This window comes from Muntiacus reevesi, chromosome 4, assembly GCF_963930625.1.
Source record: "Muntiacus reevesi chromosome 4, mMunRee1.1, whole genome shotgun sequence".
In the NCBI taxonomy this organism is placed as follows: Eukaryota; Metazoa; Chordata; class Mammalia; order Artiodactyla; family Cervidae; genus Muntiacus; species Muntiacus reevesi.
Genome location: NC_089252.1, coordinates 146,901,299 through 146,920,265, shown reverse-complemented (window position 1 = coordinate 146,920,265; position 18,967 = coordinate 146,901,299). Strand labels below are relative to the sequence as shown.

At 57.5% G+C, this 18,967-nt stretch overlaps 1 protein-coding gene across 7 annotated transcripts in view; it reads right to left on the bottom strand.

The window, feature by feature from the left end:
* The window catches only part of KMT2D (lysine methyltransferase 2D), a 39,713-nt gene that overhangs the window by 15,647 nt on the left and 5,099 nt on the right, over nt 1-18,967 (bottom strand). For 3 of the 7 annotated variants that reach the window (XM_065934502.1, XM_065934506.1, XM_065934507.1), the window contains exons 2-35: nt 18,664-18,749; nt 18,292-18,418; nt 17,886-18,109; nt 17,686-17,795; nt 17,390-17,552; nt 16,661-16,826; nt 16,453-16,567; nt 16,145-16,302; nt 15,803-15,948; nt 14,096-15,664; nt 12,904-14,009; nt 12,297-12,410; nt 11,839-11,949; nt 11,192-11,296; nt 10,306-10,487; nt 9,991-10,155; nt 9,788-9,897; nt 9,647-9,694; nt 8,767-8,988; nt 8,131-8,250; nt 7,930-8,043; nt 7,585-7,715; nt 7,351-7,498; nt 7,101-7,166; nt 6,807-6,917; nt 6,510-6,647; nt 6,321-6,405; nt 5,850-6,091; nt 5,683-5,756; nt 5,431-5,481; nt 3,497-5,308; nt 3,230-3,409; nt 3,016-3,152; nt 936-2,797 (exon numbers count right to left, since the gene is read on the bottom strand). In XM_065934502.1, the coding sequence (XP_065790574.1) occupies nt 936-2,797; nt 3,016-3,152; nt 3,230-3,409; nt 3,497-5,308; nt 5,431-5,481; nt 5,683-5,756; nt 5,850-6,091; nt 6,321-6,405; nt 6,510-6,647; nt 6,807-6,917; nt 7,101-7,166; nt 7,351-7,498; nt 7,585-7,715; nt 7,930-8,043; nt 8,131-8,250; nt 8,767-8,988; nt 9,647-9,694; nt 9,788-9,897; nt 9,991-10,155; nt 10,306-10,487; nt 11,192-11,296; nt 11,839-11,949; nt 12,297-12,410; nt 12,904-14,009; nt 14,096-15,664; nt 15,803-15,948; nt 16,145-16,302; nt 16,453-16,567; nt 16,661-16,826; nt 17,390-17,552; nt 17,686-17,795; nt 17,886-18,109; nt 18,292-18,418; nt 18,664-18,712 (10,261 nt within the window). In that variant the 5' untranslated portion in view covers nt 18,713-18,749. The remainder of the gene's footprint in view (nt 1-935; nt 2,798-3,015; nt 3,153-3,229; nt 3,410-3,496; nt 5,309-5,430; nt 5,482-5,682; nt 5,757-5,849; nt 6,092-6,320; nt 6,406-6,509; nt 6,648-6,806; nt 6,918-7,100; nt 7,167-7,350; nt 7,499-7,584; nt 7,716-7,929; nt 8,044-8,130; nt 8,251-8,766; nt 8,989-9,646; nt 9,695-9,787; nt 9,898-9,990; nt 10,156-10,305; nt 10,488-11,191; nt 11,297-11,838; nt 11,950-12,296; nt 12,411-12,903; nt 14,010-14,095; nt 15,665-15,802; nt 15,949-16,144; nt 16,303-16,452; nt 16,568-16,660; nt 16,827-17,389; nt 17,553-17,685; nt 17,796-17,885; nt 18,110-18,291; nt 18,419-18,663; nt 18,750-18,967) is intronic. The other 4 variants (XM_065934504.1, XM_065934508.1, XM_065934505.1 and 1 more) reach the window with 3 other exon arrangements.

Here is an 18,967-nt window from a genome sequence, read left to right as displayed (position 1 = left end):
ATTTTTAAGAAGATGAACCAAACACCCTCTCCTGGTTATTCTGAGGTGGTAAAACAGTTAAGAGGATATGAGGGCCAGGCTTCAAATTCCAGCTGTTAGTTGTATGATATTGAGCAAGTTAATCTTACTGCCTCGGTTTCCTTTTCTATAATCTAAGATAATAGTAACTATTACGTGTACACACTTCTATATTTAAAATGGATAACCAACAAGGACCTACTGTACAGCATACAGAACTCTGCTCAATGTTATGTGGCAGCCTAGATGGGAGGGGGCTTTGGGGGAGAATGGATGCACGTATATGTATGGCTGAGTCCCTTAGCTGTTCACCTGACGCTCTCATTGTTAATCAACTACACCCCAATACAAAATTAAAAGTTTAAAAAAAATAATAATGGTACCTATTTAATGTTTTTGTTGTGATGATTATATTACACAATAAATGCAAAGTGCTCAGCATAATGTTTAGCAGTCATTATTCAATAGATATCTGGGCCCCCACCTTACCTTTCCAAAGTTACGGCAGTGCCCACTTGCTTCCTTCCGCAAAGTCTACCCCGGCCTAAGCAGTCCACTCATGGTCTCCAAATACACCTGACTTTCCTGCCACTGGTCTCACTAAGTCTTTCACCAGCCCAACTACTTGCACCACTTTGCTCCAAGTCCTAAGTTCTGGGTCTCACCACAGCTACAAGGCCTCTGCTAATCAGACTTCAGGTGTTCATTCCTTTCATTCAAACATCTGAACACCTGCTAGATGCCAGGCACTATTCTTTAAAAGCTACAGTGTTTCGCCTATACCACGCTCTGTGTCCCATCTCCTTTAACTAGGGAGTATCTTGGGTCTGCAGCCTCAGAGAGAATTCAGTTAGTTGGTGGTAACAGTGATCACTCCTGAGTTACTAAGTCAGTCCCTCCCCACCAGCTGAGATTACCTGTATCTGGGAAAAAGCTGTTAGCCAACTGCTGCTGCATTGCCAGCTGCTGTGGTTTCATGCACATGGATGGTGGCATGGTACCCATGGGCTTCTGTCCCAGCACTGGCTGTGGGTTCTGCTGGGGCACCAAGCCTGCCTGTCCCCCATGCTGCCCACTTAGCATATGCCCTTGGTTGGATACCATGGCCATGGATGGGGCCAGGCGCTGCTGGAGGGCATGAGCTGGTGGCTGGGTGGGCATCAACGGTTGGGCCAAGCCTGGCTGTCGGGAGCCTCCAAGTCCCAGGGCAAGCTGCTGTTGAGGGCCAGCCAAACTGGGAGAAGAGCCCTCATGGGGCAAAGACACAGCCTGGGCAGGGCCTGGGGTGGACAGCAGGGAATGCTGCTGGGGCTGCTGCTGCTGCACAGGCTGCAGCTGGGCTGAAAGCTGCTGCTTCTTTTGCAGCTCTTTCTTCTCATGTTCCAACAGGTCCTCAATGAGCAAGGGTAACTCACTGGCGACCAGTGAGCTCTCCATCTTGTCCAGCTCATCCCCAGATGCATGTCCACCAGGCAAAGTCAGGGCCCCACTCTCTAGCTCAAACTTTTCCAGTAGGGAGGGCCCTCCCGGGCCACTCAGTGGGCTGGGCGTCAGCAGGTGAGCTGGTGGTCCTCCTGTGGTCCCAAAGGACACCTTCTCAGCTGTGTGCCCACTGCTGGAAAAAGGTCCTGTGCCCATTCGAGTGTCCCGGCTGCCCGTCACACTCTGACCTGGCTTTACCCCCAGGCCTAGGGAAGTGGTGACAGGTGCTGGCTCTGCCTTGGGGGTGGTAATGGTAAACTGGCAAGGGGAAGGGTGGCGCCCAACCTCCTCCACCTTGGGCTTCACCTCCAGAAGCCCTGACGCCAGACGGGGCTCAGAGGCATCAGCAGCTGGGGGAGGGCGCTCCTCAGGGCCCAAGGGTCCTGGCTCCACCCCTCGCAACAGAGCCTCTCGTTCAGCCTTTTCATTGGCTGACTCCACCAGCCTCAGATGCTCGTTGAAGATGTCCTTCTTGTCCCCCGTGTCCAGCTCAGGGTCAGTATAGGCCAGCAGGTCAAACTCATCCCCATTGAGCAGGTCATCGAGGTGGGGATCATTGGTCTCTAGGTTTTCCAGAGTGCCCAGCTCATCGTCTCCCTTGGCCACATCCACACCCAGGCCCAGGTGAGCAAGCTCCTCATCGTCCTCCAAGGCCTTGTGGGCATCAAAGTCATCATCCAGCTCAGGATCCTCACAAGGTAGTTTTCCAGCTTCCAGGGCCAGAGGAGGGGGGCGACCAAGCTCAGTGCTGGAGGGGGGCCGGCTGACTAGCTCCAAGCCAGTGGGCAGGTTGGGACCTTTGGTGTGGGGCGTTGGATGGAGGCTGTTGGTCAGTTCAGGGGCTGGTGGGGCTGAAGGTTTCTGTGGAGGAAGGCCTGAGACTGTGAGGCCACGAAGCCCTTCAGGGGCCAGTCGGTGGGAATCCTCAGTTACAGGGTAAAAACGGGGTCTCTGTGGAGGGCCCTGACCGGGAAATGGAGGACCTCCCGGTCCAAGTCCTTTTTGTACATTGTGCCGCAACTCAATGAACTGGGCAGGACCAGCTGGGCCAGGCACTGGTTCACCAGGGCCAGGCAGGCGGTTGGAAATTCCAGCCAAAGGGGAACCTAGGGTTTGGCGGCCAAGTTCAGGCCCAGGAGTTGAAGGAAAGCGCGCAGACATGGTAAGTCGCATGGAAGTTGCTGCTGTTGCCTGTTGCTGCTGCTGCCACAGTTGCTGCTGCTGCTGCTGCTGTAAGGGCAGGGACCCAGGATACGGTGCTCGCTGATAGAAGGCTTGGGAGCCCCCCACCAATTGCCTGGAAGTATACGCAGTAGTAAGACAAAATCAGAATGAAAAAAGAGTTAGAACATGTGCTTCCCTAAAGAAGCAAAGAGTTAATGCAGTGAGGGGGAAGGAATGGGGAAGAAAAGAAAGTGATGCTGAGGATTAGAGAGACAGGAAAATCAGGGGCAGTGCACACTGGATACAATATATTCCCCTGATTCTTCCCCAGGGGAAGCCCAGGAGCCTCACCGGCTATTAACATCCATAGAGGAAGGGGTGGCTGGTGGAGGTGGCCGGGAGAGTCGGTCTTCACTTGGGAAAGCCCCTGGCCCCAGGATGGGGCCGCCCAGCTTGCTTGGGGGCAGCCCCACAAGGCTGCCCTTGTCCTAGGAGAGATGAGGGTAGATGAAAGCGGGGCCACCTTCAGCATCTTGGATCCACCACCCCTTGCCACTCTACCTACCTGGGTCCCAGCAAAGGGGGTCTGGCCTCGACCCAGCTGCTCAAATGCAGGGCTACTAGGCTCAGTACCCCAGTTGCCTGGGGGTCCCACCGCTCCGGCAGCTGCCGCAGTCTCCTTCTCCTGCCGAAGGGTGTTGCGCTGCATCTGCTGCCGAATCAATAGCTCCCGCAGTCGCTGGCGCTGTGCAGAGTACAGACAAGAGGGTAAGTCCACTGGACAAGCACCAAAACCCAAAGGGCTGGCCCACAAACAGAGATGTTGACCCACCTGTCGCTGCTTCTCTAGTTCTGTCTGACTGAGGCCAGACATGCCTGGGTCCTGGGTACCTGAAAGCTCAGGTGCCGCCAGAGAGCTGCCCGTGCCAGCCCCTGGGTCTTCTCGCTTCTCAACTGGAGAGGTGATGCCTGCCCGCTGTGAGGCTCCATGGGACAGGTAGGGGAGGGATCCATCGGGTGCAGGTGGTGGTAGGACTGATGGAGGGCGTAGTGGGGACAGCCCATAGCCCTCTCCTGTGGACCCGCTGCTGGGTCCCAGAGGGCTGCCCGATGGGTGGAAGTTCCCTGTGGCTACTGCGTAGTTTGTGCTTTGAGGCTTGCCCATGGTAGGGCCGGGCCCAAAATGGCTGTTGATCCCATGGGGTGGAGGGAGACCAGGCTGAGGGACAGGGGGCTTTAGGGGAGGCTCCCCGACTGCCTGAGGGAAAGTGAAACGCATGGGAGAAGGGGTGCCCACAAATGCACTGGTCCCAGGGGACCGGGCAAAATTGGGGGGTTGCACACTTGGGACCTTGGCATGGAGCTCACCTGCTGGCCCTGAGGGCAGGGCTGCTGGGAAACCCCCAGCCCCCAGCGGAGTGTGGGCTAGAGGCCCAGCCTTGAAGGCAACTTCAGAGGGCTGGGGGCGGGGGGGCTTATGCAATGGGGCAAATGGATCCCGGGACTGGGGACGCGAGGGTGGACGGGAGTAAGGGTCAGGGGACTGGAAGCGAGGGGTAACAGGAGATGGGCAGAAAGCCTCAGCAGACAGAGGACGGGGTGTCAGTGGGGACTGGGAGCTGGACTGGGACTGGGGACTGGCGGGCACTCGGGAGAAAGGGTCAGAGGGCAGTGAGCGGGGAGGCAGAGCACAGCAGCTCTCAGGTGGTGGGGGCTGGGGCCGAGGGGTCAGCGGGGGTTGGGCGTAGGGGTCAGGGTAGGGGCCAGGGCGAAAGATGTCCGCGTGGCTGGGAGGAGAAGGGGCCAAAGCCTGGGCCGGGGGTGGCTCCTGGGGCCTTAGGCCCAAGCCCGGGCTCTGGGGCTCTACCTGAGATGCCCGAGGGGTCAGGGGGGCTTTGAAGACATCAGGTGCCTTTAACTCCAGGCCACCCAGGTGGGGGCCTGAGGAGGGAGAGTCAACAAAGCCCAGGTTTGGGGGCCCATAGCTCGGAGAGGATCCCCCAAGCTCTTCCTTCTTCACCTCCAGGGCCTTCCGAGACTCCCCGAAAGGCAGGGGGGACAGCAGAGGCTCAGCAGCCTTGCCTCCCCCTACCCCTGGGCTCTCAGGCACAGCCAGGTTGTCCAGGGAGGGGCAGCGGGGTTTGAGGAAGGGGTCAGGCGTGGAGGGCTGGTGTCGGGGGGTACCAGGTGGGGTAGTGTGGAACTCCCCTGACTGGCCAGTGCCAGGACGAGACGAGGCGCCCAGCGTCGGGGGCGGTGCAGGGCCCCCAGTCTGACTAGCATAGGGAGGGTAGGTGGGGGGTGCTGTGGGGAAGCGGGGCTCCAGAGCATAGGCAGAGGCCAGTCCAAAAGGGTCCTGCGAAGGCACTTGGGCGGGCACCTGGGGCGGGAGCTTGAGGAAGAGCTCACCAGGCGAGTCGGGGCCGGGCACCGTGCCCGCCGGCGGCTTCAGGAACCCGTCCGCAGAGGTAGACAAGCCGGCGGGGGGAGTGGGGCTGCCAATGAAAACGGTGGGGGCAGCAGCGGGAGGTGGACTGCCCAGGGCCCCTGGCTGGGGGGGAATGCGGAGGTGTAGGGCCGGTCGGTCAGTCTTGCGGGCCATGTCGCCCACCTTGGTCTGCTTGTTGATCTGGCTCTCAGCCTGCTACAGGAGGACACCAGATACAGAAGGGTCAGGCTGCTGTGGGCAGGCCCCCTGATCCCACTCTCAGGGAGGCTGCCCCACACCCAGACCTGGAGGCCATCACGCAGCCTGAGCCCGCTCACCTTCTGCACCTTGTTGATGCGGTGAGCTGCCCGGTTATCTTTGGCCTTTTGCTGAGGGGACAGAGGACACAGCCTGAGGCTGGGACTCAGTCTCAAGCCCAGTCCTGCTCCCTCACACTCCCCACCCAGAAACCAACCCCTACTGGCCTAGCTGCTATGAAAGTGGGGAATAGAAGGAATGAAGGTGACTTTCCCAAAGACACGCCACCCCTGACTCAGTTCCCACGCCACCCCAGGCTCCTTCTGTCTCACCAGGTAGGGGGCTTTATCAGCAGCTGGAACTTTTCTCCAGAGTTTCATGATTTGTTTACAGCGGCTTGACCAGTCTGGAGGACAGAGACGATGTGTGAGAGAACTGGCAGGTGACCCCCGCACTGGTCGTGTTGCAGGCTGTCTCCCTTGTCCTGTCCCACAGGTACCTGGGTAATCCTGCTTGAGACTGGGGAAGTTAATATTGGCGTACAGCACAGGTGAGATGGTGGACAGCTGGCCCAACTCCTCGTCCTTCTCCCAGCGCTGAAGACTCCGCTGATTATAGGAGAGCCCGTCGCCCTCACCCTCCGTGGTGGGGGTGGTGGGGGTGGAGGGTGTGGTGCCCCCCGAGCCTGTCCAGGGGCTGTCTGGCTCACCGGGTTCCGGGCTAAAGAAGCCCCCGCGCTCCCTGGGGCGCAGGGGCAGAGAGTCACAGAGGGCAGGGATGCCAAGCCCCACCCCAGACAAACTGCCCAGAGTCCCCAGGCCACTGCCCTGCCCCAACAGAGCACAGTCACTAGCAAGGCAGCAGAGGGATGGGTTGCCACAGTAGCACCCGAGAGTCCAAGGTTCCCTCCCCCGGCGTGGCCCCACTGGAGGGAAGGGACTGCCCACAGAGGTTAAGCACAAATACCAACCTAGAATCCAGGAATGGGGACTGGCAGAGGCCCGGGTAAGAGTCCATTGGGCTGTTGGAAGGGAGATTGCCCAAAGGGAGTCCACCTACAAGGCGCATAGGATCAGAGAGAGGGAGCAAGCAGCCCAGTCTAGAGGCAAGCTTGGCGGTACCTGCCCACCCAGTCTTCAAACCACCCCCATTGGCTAACCTTGAAGAAAGGGCCTCTGCAATGGTGTCCGGTTGCCGTCTAGGCCAGGGGTTCCACAACCCAGATGCTGTTCTCGTTCGGAACCCAGAACATCCTTGAAAAGCTGCTGCAGGTCCTTGGATTCCATCTTAGGCAGTTCTGTGAGTGATCAAAGAAAGATGCTGCTGAGGAAGACTAGGGGACTCAGGGGATACCAGGGAAGGTGCCCATGACTCCCCACCAGAGGAGCTGTATAAATGAGTCCCTCAGGCAGAGGAGAAGACCCTTATACATGAAGAGTGTGGGTCCCAGCCTCACCTTCTGTGGGAATCCTGTCTAAGTCAGAGCTAAGCATCCCTTCACCCGGAGTGCCTGGCTTCTCAGGGTCACTGGGCACGGGGGATGCCTTTATGCCACCGTCCTCAGGTCCTGCAATTGCCAGGAAAAGCCCATCAGCTAAGGTCGGTGTGGAAGCACCACACTGGCCACTCTGGCAAGGACCGCAGAAGGCCTGAAACACTTTCCAGCCTCCAACCTTGATGGTGCTCAGGGGCAGAATAGGTTGACAGGAGCAAAACCAAGATAGCACCCAGGTCTCCCAGCAGCCCTCACCTGGTGTATCAGCCTTGCCCTCGAGACCACGGGATTCTTCATCTGCAACATCTGGACCATCATCTCCTATGAGCAACAGTCCCACTTCAATCAGAGATGCCCAGAACAGGACCCCAGTGCCAAGGTCAGGGCTCTTGGCCAACCCTCAACTCCTGAAGACCAGCCCATTTCCCACCAAAATCTCTTACCAGTTTCCAAGCACAAAGTGAAGTTGGACCCCTTCAGACCACCTTACCCCCACATGACTGACCTTTCTGTGAGGTCGGGAGCTCCTTCCTCTCTGAGCCTCCATCCCCCTTGGCTTTGGGGGTTCCCAATCCAAAGCCTGGCCGGCCCATGCCAACTGCAAACAGGGCCTTCCGGCTCAGGTCCAGCAGCTCCTTCCCAAAGAAGGCTTCCTGTGGGAGGAGTTGGAAAGAAACAGGCTTCCTCAGGCCCTGCAGGCCAGCAGCCTGGCCCTTGGCCCTCAGAGCCTAAGACCCACCTGCAGGTAAGCAGGGAACATGTCCTCCAGTTTGTTCTTCTTGCGCCCTCGCCGCTGCTGCTTCTTCTTCTCATCCCCATCGGCCAGGCTCTGGTCCACAGAGCCCTCAGCAGGCAGGTCGGCAGGCAACACTGAGGACCGAACAGGAGGGTCAGCCTCTCTGGGGACTGCAGGCACGCTGCTCCCAGGTTGGCCTGGGGACACTTTCTGCCTATTCTCCCCTGACACCAACTGGGCCCACTACCTCCTGGGTCCTTTGAGAGCACCCCTGCCCCCAGCCTCCCTGGCAGTGTCCCACGGGTCCTGCAAGCCCCACCTTCTCCCAGGCCCCACTGGAGCCCTCACCCGTCTCACCCTCGTCGGGCTGCCCATCCCCACTCAACACCTCCGCCTGTGCAGCAGGCCCTTTTTTCACACGTGTGTGGGATTTCCGCTGTCGCACCATGAAACCACCAATGCCTGTAAGGAGGCAGAGCTGAGGCTGAGAAGCTGCTAGGGACCTGGTAAGCTGCCCCTCACCACCCCACCCACATCCCAGGGCCTCACCAGGCCGATAGGGTTTGCGTTTGCGTTTTTTGCTTTCCTCAGTCTCCTCTTTGCCAGGTTCTCCATCAGGGCTGACAGGACCCTCCAGTTTAATTTCGCATTCCATGTGCTCCATACTACCTGTGTATGGGGACAGAAGAGATGGAGACAGGTCAGAAGCATGGACCCTTTTAAAACCCTGTCATCCTGTCAGCTAGGAACAGAGAAGTGGGGACTTCCCAGATGGTCCAGTGGTTAAGAATCTGCCTGCCAATGCAGGGGACATGGGTTTGATTCCTGGTCTAGGAAGATTCCACACACCAAGGGGCAACTAAGCCTGTGAGCCACAACTACTAAAACCTGTGCACCCTAGGGCCCATGCTCCGCAACAAGAGAAGCTACCACAATGAGAAGCCTGTCTACTGCAACTAGAGTAGCCCCCACTCACATCAACTAGAGAAAGTTCGCGTGCAGCAACGAAGACACAACTGAGACAAAAAAAAGAACAGAGAGCTGAGTCCCCTGTCACAGAGCCATCGGACAAGATCCACAGTGGCTCAAGGGTGACTGGGAGTGACAACGCTGCCTGACCCAACACTCAACTCTCACAGGTATTCTCCCAGAACTCTGGCACTCCCCGAGATCCCCCAGGCTGACCTTCAGCCTTGAGCAGCTCATCCGTGTCCAGGTCACCGTCCTTCTTGTCATCAGGGCCCAGGACCTCTGAAGGCTCAGCCCCCTCCAGCCCCGCCTCGCCTGGGAGGCCAGGCCGTCCACGCCTCTGACGCCGTTTGTGCAGAGGCGACATGGTCAGGTTACGCAGCACCGCCATGCCCGTTTCTGTCAGCCACACGCCCTCAAAGCGAAAGTACTGGGGCTCTGCACAAAGGGGAAAAGCACATGACCCCATGGAGCCCCAGGGAACCTGGGACTCTGAGTTTCGGCCTAAGTCCCTAGCTGGGATAAGGGCAGTGAGACACACAGACTGAAGTCCAGGCTGAGGGCGATAGAGGAGAGACCACTGGTGGGCACCAGCTGGGGCCTGAGTGCTCTCGGTGACCCGAGGGGTCTGAGAGACAGCTGCTGCTGAAGGCGGACTCTCTCCTGATTAACCCGCAGGTCACCAAACATACTCTCTGCCTGTGTGGACCAAGGAGGGCCCCTCCGTGCTGAATGCCAGCTCACAATGCCCCAAACGCCAGGGGCAGTGCCCACATCATGATGGATGGAGGTGGGAGAGCTCCTTCATTAAGGAAAAAGGCAGGGTTCAGAAAGGGTCCTGTGCTCTATGAAGATGAGAGTCTGGCTGTATAAAGGCCATGTTGGCTGGTGAATGGAATTCTGTCTGGAATCTGGAGTCCTTGGGTGTCACCACAACTTCACCACTGACCTATGGGGTGACCTTGGGCAGGCCACTCAACATCCCTGGATCTTAGCTTTTTTTCTGTGAAAAATGAGATAAAACTGGGGGACTAGAGCTGGACTAAGTGTCTAAGGGTCTCCTCTGGCACTGGCATTCAGAATTACTGTGACTCACCAGGCTCTTTCACCTTCATAGGGACCAACTCTGGAGGTGCGACAGGCGCTGTGGAAAGGACAAACAGCTGGAGGCCCTGGCCCAGAGCAAGGCACCCCTGCGCTGGCCCCTCCTCCCCGCTCCCTAGCATCCGGGACTCACCAGCAGGCTTGACCACATAAGGCTGGCAGGAGACACAGTCGAAGCCCTCATCAGCTGCCTGCTCCACATCATCCTCTGTGAAGAGGCTCTCACAGCCGGCATGCATCCACCTGGGAGAAAGGAGACAGGAGGAGGAGAATGGAAACAACGCAAGGCTGAAAACAGGGAGGGGGAGCCTATCTGGGGGAGACGGGCACCCTCACCGTTCACAATGGCGACACTGGATCAGCAGGTCCTCCTCCACGTAGGGGGCGTGACAGATAGGGCAGGTCACCAGGCTGGCACAGGGCCCGCAGTGTGTGTAACTATTCTGCCATTCACAGTGGAAGCCAGGGGAGGCGGCCCCACACTGCATACAAGACACACACCTGGTGGGGGCAGAAAGACAGACCCTCAGCACCTAACCTACCCAGAGCACCCAAACCAGCCTGGCCTCCAAAACCCAGCCTCGGCCATGTATTCAACATCATACCCACTCTTAACATGTCAGGCCCATCTGAAGTTGCCAGTCTCCTTACCACTTGCACTTCCAGCCACCCTTGGGCACGGTGAGCAGTGGGGGGTCCAGGCAGTACGTGTGGTAGCTAATGTCACAGTCATCACAGAGCAGGAGGCGAGAGGGGTCTGAGGCCTGGCCACACACCTCGCACACGATGCACTCCACACAACGCCAGCCCTTCAGCAGCATCACCTTGGTGATCTGGTGCAGAAGACGGCAATTCCTCAGGGGGTGATGCAGAGGGCAGGGCAGACCTCTCCAAGGGTGCTGGGACTTACACAGCTGGGACTGAAGGACCCCCAGACCCAGGCCAGACCTTCATTTGCGCACAGGGAGGATACACGGAGCACCCTCACCCCTAAAATAATGGCTCTTAAACAGGCTTCCGGGGATCTCCGCTGATCAAAGAACAGCCTCACCCAGCCACTGTCTTGTTAAGATCTTTCACTAGCCAGGTTGTATTTCCCCCAGCTTTTCATGAACATGTAGAACCTGCTACTGCCGCAAGTCGGTGAATGTTAGCAGTGGGCAAGTTCTAAATGTTAATGAAAACCCCAAAATGACTGATCACGCTTGAGTCAAAAACATTGCTTTCTCTTTGTGGACATCTGTTTGGTTCTGATTTTATATTTTATATCCAGAGCATGTTTCCTACTAGAAAAGTTCCCACAACTTATACAACGTACTCAACTATACCAGTAAGTCATGATCTACAACAAAGAAACCCATAAAACCACTACGGTTTCCAAAACATTTTACCCAAGATGAATTTGACAGCCACTGGAAACTGATGAACAAGTTCCATGACCAATGACCACTTTAAGTAGAGTGGCCAGGAAAGAGACCTAGGATAAGCAAGAACTGACCCCATCCCCCAGACCAGATCGCCGGGGCCCTGAACTCACCTTGCTGTTGACACAGTAAGGATGATAGCACTGGGAGCACTGGGAACAGGCAAGGAGGTGGCCCTCTGCCCCCCGACCAAAGCTGCCACACACCACACACATGTCCTGGGGAAACACACAGAAACCCCAGTGTCCCACCTCACATCCTTAGCACCACTCAGTCCCCCTAACTGACTGTGACACTAATCCGACAGGAGGGAGTCAGAGAACCAAAAGCCTATCCCTGCATTAGGACACTGCGAGCCATCACAGGACCCTGCTCCTTCCTGGGCTGCCTTGCTCGTCTGATCAGGTAATCTGAAATGATAAAGCCTACCGTGGATAGAGGTAATGAGAAGTGAAAGACAAGGTGGGTGAAGACTGATCAGGATCACAGTGACATATGCGACAAATTCTGTAGCTTCAAGATTACTCATGTTCCCTAGACTAGGAGCTTCAATAGAGCAGAAATCATCTTTGCCTTTTTCACTGCTACATTCCCAACTCCCAGTTCAGTGTCAAGCTCATTTTCTGATATTCTGAGAAGTAGGCCTCTGGTTTTCCTCATTTACCCTCCCACCAAAACACATACATCCAAATGCCAGCCTGGCGTTCAGTCTGCCAGGTCTTACTGCTGAAGATGCGACTACTTGAGTCAAGTACGGTACCTGCATTAGCACAAATTTGTCTGTGTTGGAGAAGAGAACCACAGTATTTTGCATGGTATCATCATCATCGTCTTCTTCCTCCTTGCTGGGAGAGCTATCGATATCAGCAACCTTATAGGTAGAGAGTTGTGCAAAGTGAGGCAGCTAAATCTGCCCCCACTAAGCTGCTTTCCTCTTTGGTGTTGGGGGAAGGCGGCATAAACCCCCGGCTAAGATGAAGGCCAGGAGCCAGGACTAAGAAGCAGAAGAACACCCCAGCTCCCAAACTGGGCCTCAGCCCAACATCACATTTCAGAGAAGCCTGGGGGCCAAGAGGACAGAAGGAGCACAGACATAGCTGGACAGGCCCTAGGCTAGCAGGCAGGCAGAGCGTGCAGGGGACTGGCAGGATTTAAAGGGTGTTTAATCTTGAAGGGACCAGCTGAAGCATGTTTGGGGGATGGGAGGCCTCTCCTTACTACCAGAGTCTCAATGGAAGAAGTAGTTGATTTTAGCCGGGCCCGTCCTCTCCCACGTCCTCCATGTGCTCCTCCACGTGGCCGGCGTCTCCCTGGGAAACTACTGCTGCGACCCTGAGTGAGGGAAACGGATGATTACAGGAGAAGCAGAGGGCTAAGAGGTGGGGTCCAAAGGCTTAGAGGCAAGAGAAGAGACAAAGGGCCAGAGACGAAGGCAGGTAACAAAGTTCAAGCTTCCCAGTCAGGGCCAGGGAGGAAGCCCAAACTCTAGAGTAGCAACAGGTAGGTAGCTCTGGTCCAAACCACTCCTGATCTTCCAAGAAGAAAGAGTGGCCAACATGGTACTGTACAGTGAGAAAAAAAAACTGGCTTGAGAGATCTGAGTTTCTAATGCCGATTCTATTGACTGAGTAACCAAGAACCTGGGCGAGTTACTTTCCCCTCTGTTACTGGTGTTCTCTTTAATAAAGTAACAAGATGAACTCAAGGATCTCTGAGAACCTAGGATTCAATAAGTCAGGTGGGAAGGTATCAGTGAGTGACACAGAACCGTACCTCTGACAGTGACGGGACATCAAACACATCCAGTGGCTGGATAGCCCCTCACCTGCTTGATGCGGGAACGAGCCGGGGAGCTGCGCCGCCTCCCCTTGTCCCCCTCGGCTTTGCCTCCTCCAATAGCTGTCCCAGCATCACACAATAGCGAGTCATCAGTCTCTGGCAGCGAGTCGGTACAGAGCCGCAGGGAGCCCTCATCTCGGGCTGGACTAACGTCTGTAGATACCCCCAACTCCATGGACAGGGAGCCACCCCCCTCAGGGTCTGGAGAGCCCAGCAGGGGCTCTGAGCCAGGAAAACTGGCACTGGCATCGCCCTGGCTCAGATTGGAGATCTCATTAACGATGTCGGATTTGATGAGAGTAGGTGGGGTCGGGGCCACAGGTGCACGTGGCTCCTCTTGCTCTTCACAGGGTGAGCCCTGCCCTGCCTGCTTGCATTCTGGGCCATAGACCTCCATAGGGGTCACAGGGGCCAGCTCCTCAGAGTCCAGGAGCACAGGGGAACCCTTAAGTTCACTAGTCAAACTGCCAGGGGTCTGTCCAGCCTCTGTCTGTGAACCAGGAGTGTCAGTTCCATCCAGAGGGGCTGTATCTTCCCCCAGGCCAGAGAAGTCATCCAGGGCTGGGGCAGGGCTGGGTGCAGGGCAGGAAAGATTCCCCAGAGGAGACGGAAGAGGACTAGTAGGGCTGGGTTCCAAGGCTGGGCACTCAGGTTCTGGGGCTTTCTCAGTCTCCATCTTCTGTGGCTCAGCCTCTTCTGAGACCTCCACTGCCTTGTCCATGGGACTCAGTGGGGAAGGAACCGACAGTGGCAGGGCAGGAGAGCACTGGGAAGGTGGTGAGCTTGAGGGAGGCAGGGAATGCTGGAGGAGTGGGGAACAACGAGGGGGAAGAGGCTCCATCAGGATGGGAGAGGCCGGTCCCATGGGGGAGCCTGGGGATGGGGGAAGGATCATAGGGGGTACAGGCTCAGGGTCAGTGCAGTTAGCTTCTGGTGGAGGGCTGATAGGTGTCTCCAGGATGGGGGCAGGTAATGGCGATTCAGGGTCACTGTCCCCTTTGGCATCAAAGGGGTACTCTAACTCTCCCAACGGAGACAGGGCTGGTGGGGCCACAGTTGTGATGATGGGTGAAAGTGGAGGAGGAAGAGGATCTGGAGGAAAAGAGAGGCTCTTAGATTAGATGTGCCATCAAGAGTTAAGACCGTCCCAGAGTAACAGGGTACTAACAGCCCCTTACCTGGTGGCATCAGCTGAGGTGACAAAGATGGCTCCCCAGATGGGGACAACGGCAGCTCCTCAGGCAGAGGGGACAGAGGAGGTTCCCCAGGCTCAGACAGGGCCGGCTCTCCAAGCATGGGGGATAAGGGTGGCTCCCTGGGTGGGAGGAATAAGGGCAATTCCTCAGATGCAGGGCACAGGCCTGGCTCCTCAGCGGGCTCTTCAGGTCGAGGGGACAGGTGTGGTTCCTCAGGCTGGGGGGACAGGCGTGGCTCCTCAGGTCGAGGGGACAGGCGCGGTTCCTCAGGCCGGGGGGACAGACGTGGTTCCTCAGATGCAAGGGATAGAAGTGGCTCCTCCGGCACGGGGGACAGGTGCAGCTCCTGAGGCGCAGGGGACAGGTGGGGCTCCTGGGGTGCAGGGGACAGGCGCAGCTCCTTGGGCACAGGGGACAGGTGTGGCTCCTCGGGCGCAGGGGACAGGTGCGGCTGTTGGGGCATGGGGGACAGGTGCGGCTGCTGGGGTGCGGGGGACAGGCGTGGCTCCTCGGGCGCAGGGGACAGGCACGGCTGCTGGGGTGCAGGGGACAGGCGTGGCTCCTCAGGTGCGGGAGACAGGCACAGCTCCTGGGGTGCTGGGGACAGATGCGGCTCCTGGGATGCGGGAGACAGACGCGGCTCCTGGGGCGCAGGAGACAGGCGCGGTTTCTCAGCTTGAGGGGACAGGTGTGGCTCCTCGGGCCGGGGACAGAGTCGCAGTTCTTCAGGCAGTGGCAATAGCGGTGACTCCTCCAGCGGCAGGGACACGAGCAAGTCCTCCGGAGGTGGGGAAGCAGGCGGGTCTTCAGGTGGCGGGGATGTAGGGGAGTCCTCAGGTGGAGGGGACAGGCGTGAAGCCTCAGGCGGAGGGGATGTGGGAGACTCCTCAGGTGGTGGTGACAGGGGAGACTCCTCAGGCGGGGGGGACAGGCGTGACACCTCAGGCGGGGGGGACATAGGCAGGTCTTCAGGTGGTGGGGACATGGGTGAGTCCTCAGGTGGTGGGGATAGGCGTGATGCCTCAGGTGGCGGGGAGAGAGGAGATTCCTCGGGTGGAGGGGACAGGGGCGACTCCTCAAATGGTGGGAACAGACAAGAAGCCTCAGGTGGCGGAGACATGGGTGACTCTTCAGGTGGCGGAGACATGGGTGATTCTTCCGGTGGTGGAGACAGGCGAGATGCTTCCGGTGGTGGGGAAGTAGGCAATTCCTCGGGGGGAGGGGACAGAGGAGACTCCTCCAGTGGTGGGGACAAGGGTGATGCTTCAGGTGGTGGGGGTAAGGGTGTATCAAGTGGGGGATGTGGGGGGGAGTCCTCTGGGGAAGAGAAGGGTGGTGACTCAGGCGGGGGAGACAGAGGAGACTCCTCAGGCGGTGGAGAGAGGGGTGAGTCCTCAGGCGGTGGGGACAGGCGCGATGCCTCAGGCGGCGGGGACGTGGGTGAGTCCTCAGGTGGTGGGGACAGGGGCGACTCCTCAGGTGGGGGCAGCAGTGGCATCTCCTCATTTAGGGGGGCCTCCAACTGGGGCTCAAGTTGGGCCCCTTCTCTCCCTGCAGACATAACACACTCTGCTCCTACCTAGCTCAGCTGCACCCCCACAGCAAGTATAGGGTTGGGGCAAAGCAGAGATTGGCCCTTGCCACAGGATAGAAGGGGATTACTTTCAGGAACCCTCAAACCCTACTCACCTAGTGGTTTGGCTTCACATTGCAGGGGCCCCGGTTCCTTGGGTTGCATAGAGGTCACGTGTCCACCCTTTGGCTGCCCTTGGCACGCAACGTACGGAGTATTGGGCTCATCGGTGGGGGTAGCGCCAGGCTCTGGGGGTGAGAATCTGCAGAGGGCACGGGAAGCAGACTCGCATCACCCACCGACCCCTCTAGAGCACACAGGGCTCAGGCATGGATGCTCTGGAATGTACTGCTCACCTGAGGGCCCTCCTCTCAAAGGCTGTTTGCTTAAACACAACCCCTGCCCATCTCAGTACCTCCCAGGCCCCCTCCCAACCTCTGCCAATCCACACCACTTACCTGCTACAGACTGGGGGGTGCTGCTCAGCAAGAGAACTGACAGGCTGTCCTCCCGGGACTTTGTGACAGCGGTGACAGAGCGAGTAGTTCTCAAACCACTCAGAGTTGGGATTCAGCTCAGCTGAGCCTGCCCCACAGGCCCGGCACACCCGGCATGCCTAGCAGAAGGGAACAAGCAAAATGGCCACTGGTCAGACAGCAGAGACGCAGAGATGGGAGGAGAGCACAGAGCGTGTCCCAACAGAGAAACCTGGGGCACTGCAGCAGGTGGAATTAGGGAGAGTAGGGCAGCATTGGGGCACACTCACCTTGCACTTCCAAGAGTGAGCAGGCAGTTCCTCCATTGGTGGTTTCAGGCAGAAGGTATGGTATCCTTTGTCACACGTCTCACAGACCAACATCTTAGAGTCATTCCCAGGTTTCCTGCGGGGGGCACATGACAGGGTTCTCCCTGCCCTGCTTTTCAACCCTGACCCGTGCTTCACCTAAGGTTCCCTCCTGCCCTCCCACTTGTACCTGCAAGCTTGGCACACTTTGCATTCGGGGCACTGCCAGCCAGCACGCTTGCGGGCAGTCAGAGCAGTGTCCAGACAGGCCCCGTGATAGTGATGCCCACAGCTGGTACAGAAGAACAGGTCACACAATTCCCCTGGCCCCTCACAAACTGCACAGCGAGCCTCCTCTGCAGTAGGAAGGGAAGGATGACACAGGTCAGCTATGGGTTCCTTATAGGACTCAGCACAGTGCTGTCTACATAACCGGCATTCCGCAGACACAGAATGAACAGTTTCTAAGTGTCTGCCTAACATACGTCAGGCACTGCCCTAGGCACTGCATTGTGCATGTACGCTCCATTGTTTCAGTCGTGTCCGACTCTTTGAGACCCCACGGACTGTAGCCCACAGAGTTCCTCTGTCCATGGGGATTCTCCAGGCAAGGATACTGGAGTGGGCTGCCATGCCCTCCTCCAGGGGATCTTCCCAACTAGGGATTGAACCCACGTCTCTAACTTCTCCTGCACTAGCAGGCGGGTTCTTTACCACTAGTGCCACCTGGAAAACCCGGGCGCTGCAGAGACCCTGGTAAATGAGAAGGGCAAAGCCACTGCACTCAGAGTCCACGCCTATTTTCACGGGGCAGACTGACAGCACGTAATTACAGGCTTCAGAGCACTCTGCAGAGCATAAAAACCCCAGCAGCCGTGGACCCCCACGTGTCCGCTGTCCAAGGGGCGGGACTCCTCACCCAGATGTGCGGCCCCCTCACTGTGCTCTGGGCATAGCAGCTGCAGTGTTTTCATGGATAAGAAGGAACCGCTGGCAGTTGCACAGGGGAAGTGGTAAAGACGTGAACATCCAGGCGAGCGGCAAGGGATGGAGGCACCAAGTCTGGTGCAGTGGGAGCAGCGCTGCCAGAGAGGAGACACAGCCTCAGCACCGGCCAGCTCTCTCCAGAGCCACAGGCCAGGAACCAGCTCTCCCCCAAGATGCCCCCTGCCCACCCTGCCCTTTGCCTGTGCCATCCCCTGGCCCCCACCCCACCTGTGAGATCCCTGAGAAGATGGCCTTGTCCACACCACATAGTTCTGGGCCCTCCTGCCCCCATACGCCTGCCGACCACGCAGCGCACCAATGGTGAGCCCAGCAGGACCCTTTATAGGTGGAAAGAGGGGAAACAGTTAACAAGAACATGACCCCTGGTTCAGGACCACCTAGCCCCTACCCCATTTTCCTTCCCTTACCTCCAGGTTCTCCCAGGTGGGCAGGTGTCAGGCCCTCAGGGAAACCAATCTGTGATAGGTCCTCACTGGGCAGCGCTCCTTCATTGGGCCCTGGGTTCCCCCCAGGGGACACCACGGGACACCGGGGCCAGTCAAATGGCAACTCAAAGCGCCGTAGCTCCCGCTGCCCATGTAGACTGGGCTCTCCGCAGTTACAGAGAGCACAACGCCGCACCGGACCCCCGCTGTGAACACACCAGCATCAGTACCACGCCAGTCCTGCCCACAGGCACCCTCAACAACCCCACGACTTGGCACCCCTATGCTTCCCGAACACTCATCTCCTAAATCTTCTACTTTGAAAGCCCCAGATGCTCAAATCAAGTCTTCATACCTCCTTATATCCTCATTTCCCCAAACTAGTTACCTGCAGTCCCGGGGAGGCTCCTGAAGCTGGGGACCCCCAGAACTGGGCACAGAGACCTCCCCAACATGTGGTTTGGGAAGGTCTGGCTCAGTGGCACCTGACTCCTCGGAGGCTGCAGGTCCATCAGCTGAATGAACAGAGAAGAAACATGTATCAGCCACTATCCTCTGTTTAATAGCAGTCCACTCATCAGACCCATGAGATTACCCAAAACCCTTGGTGGATAACAGTGATGGCATTTCAACTTCTGTCCCAAAGAACAAAGTCCTTCAATTATTACCTATCAGACAGACTTAGCTTCTGTCCCTGTGCTAGGACCAGAAATCTAAGATTTCCTGGGAAGAACAGAAACCCAGTGTTTGTCCTACCCACCTGCTGGTTCCGAATCTTTATCCTCACCAGGCGGCTTCGGGCTGTCCATCCCTCTCTCCGACTGGGCAGAGCCCTCTCGGGGAGACCTGTCAGGGCCAAGAGATATCTATTTGTCTGGGAAGTCTCCCCACTCATCACTTTCCTCCAAATCCTGAGGAGAAGGCAGCTAATGTTATCTAGAACCTATAGAAATCAGAGCAAAATCACACCTACAAACTCCTGTACTAATGACAAGGAAATCCTTCTCCCCAACCCTTGTCCCACAGTCTATTTCCCCTCCAATAAACACAAATCCTCTTCTTCC